General features: G+C 41.0%; 1 protein-coding gene across 1 annotated transcript in view; it reads right to left on the reverse strand.

Moving 5' to 3' along the window:
* Positions 1–435: 435 nt before the first annotated feature.
* Positions 436–4,424, reverse strand: part of Gpr1 (G protein-coupled receptor 1) — a 27,773-nt gene continuing 23,784 nt past the window's right edge. Inside the window, exon 3 of the mRNA XM_028765549.1 lies at positions 436–1,963. Within this exon, the coding sequence (XP_028621382.1) occupies positions 872–1,933 (1,062 nt within the window). The 5' untranslated portion in view covers positions 1,934–1,963 and the 3' untranslated portion in view covers positions 436–871. The remainder of the gene's footprint in view (positions 1,964–4,424) is intronic.

Consider the following 4,424-nt stretch of genomic DNA (forward strand, 5'->3'; position numbering starts at 1 on the left):
TTAAAATACGTGTATATTCAATTTGTTTATGGAGGCTTGAGGCCAGCCTAGGCTACATAGTGAGACCCTACCCCTAACAAAAGGACTTCTTTTTGTTTTTGAGGTTTTTTTTTTTGGTGGTTGTTTTTTCAGGTTTTGTTTTTGTTTGTTTGTTTGTTTGTTTGTTTTGTAACTGAAAAGGTTATAATGGGGGAGCTGGTCCAGCTTAGCCAAAGTGCATTCAAGGAAGAAAGACCTGAGTTCAGCTCCTGGAACACACACATTAGAAAAAGCCTGGCATAGTGCCCTTTACTGGCAATCTCAGTGTTGAGGTGGAGCTAGGCAGATCTCTGGCGCTTGCTGGCTAGCTATTTTAGCCTCATTGGTGAGCTCTAGGCAGCTGAAAGACCAGGTCTCAAAAAATAAATAAATAAATAAATAAATAAATAAATAAATAAGGTGGATGTCTCCACGAGAAACACATGATTTAGTTACAGTTTTCATGCATACCTACAAACACATGAACATGCATGCACACACACACAAAATGACTGAAAAGCAAACCAAAAAGAAACCAGCCTGATAATTTTTCAATAGAGATAATTAATATAATGTGGTATACACTATAAAAATTACTTAATCTGATACATACGTTGCAGTACATTAGTAGGCACAGAAATTTTTAGGCTGTAAGTATCAGAACCGCCACCAGAGGGCATCCAGAAAGATACATGATTTAAATTGCAAGGAAGAAATTCTACCTTTTATACCCACGCAAAAATGTAACTGAACAAAACATGATCAGTTTAGATCAGAACAAAACCTAATCTGAAAGGATTTTTTATGAGGCTCAAATGAAAACTTCGCACTGATTTTTCTGGGAACACAGTACTCATTGGGCGGTTTCTAGGAGAGACAGGCTCTTGGTTTCAGGGCTCCTGAGTTGTTCGCTGACTGTACCAGAGCAACTGGCTTCCCACAGTGAACGCTTTAGTACCTCAGCAACCGAGGCCCTGAAGTGAGCTTGGAACTTCTTGCTTATTAGAACGTAAAGGATGGGGTTCAAGCAGCTATTGAGGAAGGCCAAGCCAGTAGAGAGAGGGATTCCACCCTGCAGCACGTTTTGAAAAGAGCTGTTGTGATGAATGCTGAGTTCCCAAATGCTAAACAGGTGAAATGGAGTCCAGCAAACCATGAAGGCAATGACCACAGACAGGATCATCCAGAGATGCTTGCTGGATATCAGAATGTTTCGCTTCTTCATCTTGAAGATGAGACACAGGTAGCAGGAGCTCATTGTCAGCAGAGGGAAGAGGTAGCCAAAGAGGAACTTCACCCAGGTCAGAACATGGTGTCTCATCAAGGTGAGCTCATGCTCCCGGAAATTGTTATAACAAATAATGTGGTTGTTGACCTCCATGGTGTCCCGGAAGTACAAGGTAGGACCTCCAAGCAGGAAAGCCAACAGCCAGACAAATATAACAACAACCAGTGAGCTCTTTAGGGTCCGGTGCCGATGAGACAAGCCAGGATGGATCAAGTGGATGTAGCGGTCCAGGCTAATTACTGTCAAGAAGAAAACACTGGAAAACATGTTCAGTTGGGCAATGAAGGAATTAACCTTGCAGAGCCATAGGCCAAAGGGCCAGTGGAAACTCAAGGCCACATAGGAAATGTACAGGGGCAGAAAGAGAACAAAGATAAAGTCGGCAACGGCCAGATTGAGGAACCAAAGAGTGGTAACTGTCTTCTTCCACTTGAATCCCATGAACCAAATAACGATGGCATTTCCTGGAATTCCCAGAACAAATGCTAGGGCATATAAGAGCAGGGAGATCCAGTGAACGATTCCCAGGTACACCTTCTCCTCTGTATCAGACTCCTGGGAGTAATATTCTAAGGCATAGGAATAGTTGTCCAATTCTTCAAATAACATTTCCTTTGAGACTTCCATGATGAACTTGTAGGTGAAGAGTAAGGAAATCTGTAAAAGCAAATTTTAAAGGAAAAAGAAAAGCTTAAGAATTGTGTTTGGTGAGTAAGGAACATAAATCCAAAAGTACTACATTTTATGACTTTTGGAAGGGTTTGTGTTTATACTACAGAGTTCCAAGTCCTAGGTTCACAGATGATACTTACTCAAAGCTTTTGAGTGTTCATTTGTGATTCAGTAATTGTTAAGTGATCTACTCTACCCGTCACGTCCTCTGTCCTTACTACTTACGGTCCATGATGGTACATTAAAAGAATCCTGACATTCAGCAAGCGTTTACTAGGCTCCTGGTATGTGTTCTTTTACATCAGATGCAAAGGGAAACAGATTGATTCTTGCACAGTGGTGAGTTCCAGATTTGTAATCGTAGCCCTGGTTTCTTAAGCTCTAGCTTGAGAACAACTACTTCTGAATCCTTCTTTTTTCCAAGACATGAGTAAGCAATGAAGATTCTGACCAACTCTTTTAGGCCCAGAATGTATCTTTTTTTAGGTGCTGTTAGGAATTAAATTAGGGGCCTTGACTATGCCAAGCATATTCTTACTCTAACAGCCCTAAGGATGATGGGAATGCTAATCCAGCAATCAGAGTTACATCAATATAGATAAATGGCTTTTTCAATTAGAAGACATCTTTACTTTTGTTGTATTTTTTACTTTGAGTTTCTGTTTTTGTCTTTATTCTACTTCTTGGGATAGGTTATCACTAAGTAGGGCTTGTAGATGGCTTGTATCTCACTGTATAGTCTAGGCTGGCTTACACTTCACAGCAATCCCCCTGCCTCAGACTTCCAAATGGTAGGAGATAGAGATAAGCCATTATACCTAAATAAAAGATATTGTTTGGATATGTCAGTATAGCCATATAATTTTCACATCAATTTCTTATATAATGCAATTAATTTTTATTTCACTGATAAAACTTCCTTGCTTTGAATTTACTTGAATTCTTTTTTGTAGTTATGACAAAAAAGTAGCTAGGCAGTAGTGGCACACACCTTTATACCCAGTACTCAGGAGGCAGAGGCAAGTGGATGTTTGTGAGTTCCAGGCCAGCCTGGTCTACAGAATCAGTTCCAGGACAGCCAGGAATACATAGGATCAAGTTTACATTGGATCAAATTTCCTGTGTTAAGTGTTCAATCTCAGGTTTTTGTGGGGGTGTTTTTGTTTGTTTGTATATCTTAGAGGCTGCTCTTCAACTCACTATGTAGCCCAGGCTGACCTCAAAAGCAGCAATCCTCTTGTCTCAGCCTCCTTAGTGGTGGGATTAGGGGCATGCCCCATCATGTCTGTCTTCTGTAGATCGGGGGATGGATCCTGGAGCCTTGTGAATGTTAGGCAAGTGCCCTTCCTACCTTTCCTTTCTCTCCAGTCCTTTCCTCTCTTTCCTTCCTAAGCTGTGTGCGTGTTTTGCCAGGTTGCCTTCATCCTGGAGATCCTTCTTCCTCACCTCACATGCCAGCAACCATTCACATTCATTACTAAATGAGACAATCTCAATCTCTCTCTCTCTCTCTCTCTCTCTCTCTCTCTCTCTCTCTCAAATGTTAGATTCTAGCAAAGATGTAGCAAAAAAAAAAAAGTAGCTGTAAATGACATTTTCATAGTGTGTTTGTCTGCATGCCATGGCACGCATACAGAGGTCACATGACAACTTTGAGGAGGAGTAGATCTCTCCTTCCACCATGTGAGTCCCAGGGATCAAATTCAACTCTCCAGGCTTAGCAGCAGATCCCTTCACCTGCTGAGCCATCTTGATGAACCTTTTCAGGGTTATTTTTGCTTTTGTTTTTTTAGTAAAACAATTAATTTTTTAAAAATTACATATTGTGTTAAATGATGGTAGGACTGTAGAAACCAAGAAGAGGAGGGCAAAGGAGGGGACTGGAGGTGATGGTGATGCTCTTTGTGTTCGTTTGGTTTAGTTTCTGTTTGTTTTATTTTGTTTTGTTTATCTTTTGTTTTTACAAGATAGGGTTTCTCTATTTAACAGCCCTGGCTATACTGGAACTCAATTTGTAGACCAGGCTGGTCTGGAACTCACAGAGATCTACCTGCATCTGCCTCTCAAGAGCTGGGATTAAAGATGTGCTTAAATTTTAATAACTGATACAGGGAGGGACTGGTGAAAAGTTAACTGGAGATAGAAGCAGCTCAAAGTGATGATAGCAAACACAAACCTACTGCATCCAGAGACTGTAAGACTCTCAGCACATCAAGAACAAGTTGAAGGTGGGCTGGCAAGATGCCTCTTGCTTGCTAGTGCACTTGCTGCCGTGCCGAAGGACCTGAGATTGAATCCCAGGACCCACATGGTAGAAGGGCAGAATTGTCTTCCAAAAGTTGTCCTTAAATCCTCAAGTGTTCCATGGTGCATGCTCTCATGTAGGTAGGTAGATAGGAAGATAGATAGATAGATAGATAGATAGATAGATAGATAGATAGATAGA

Source organism: Grammomys surdaster, unplaced genomic scaffold (assembly GCF_004785775.1).
Source record: "Grammomys surdaster isolate TR1022 unplaced genomic scaffold, NIH_TR_1.0 165, whole genome shotgun sequence".
In the NCBI taxonomy this organism is placed as follows: Eukaryota; Metazoa; Chordata; class Mammalia; order Rodentia; family Muridae; genus Grammomys; species Grammomys surdaster.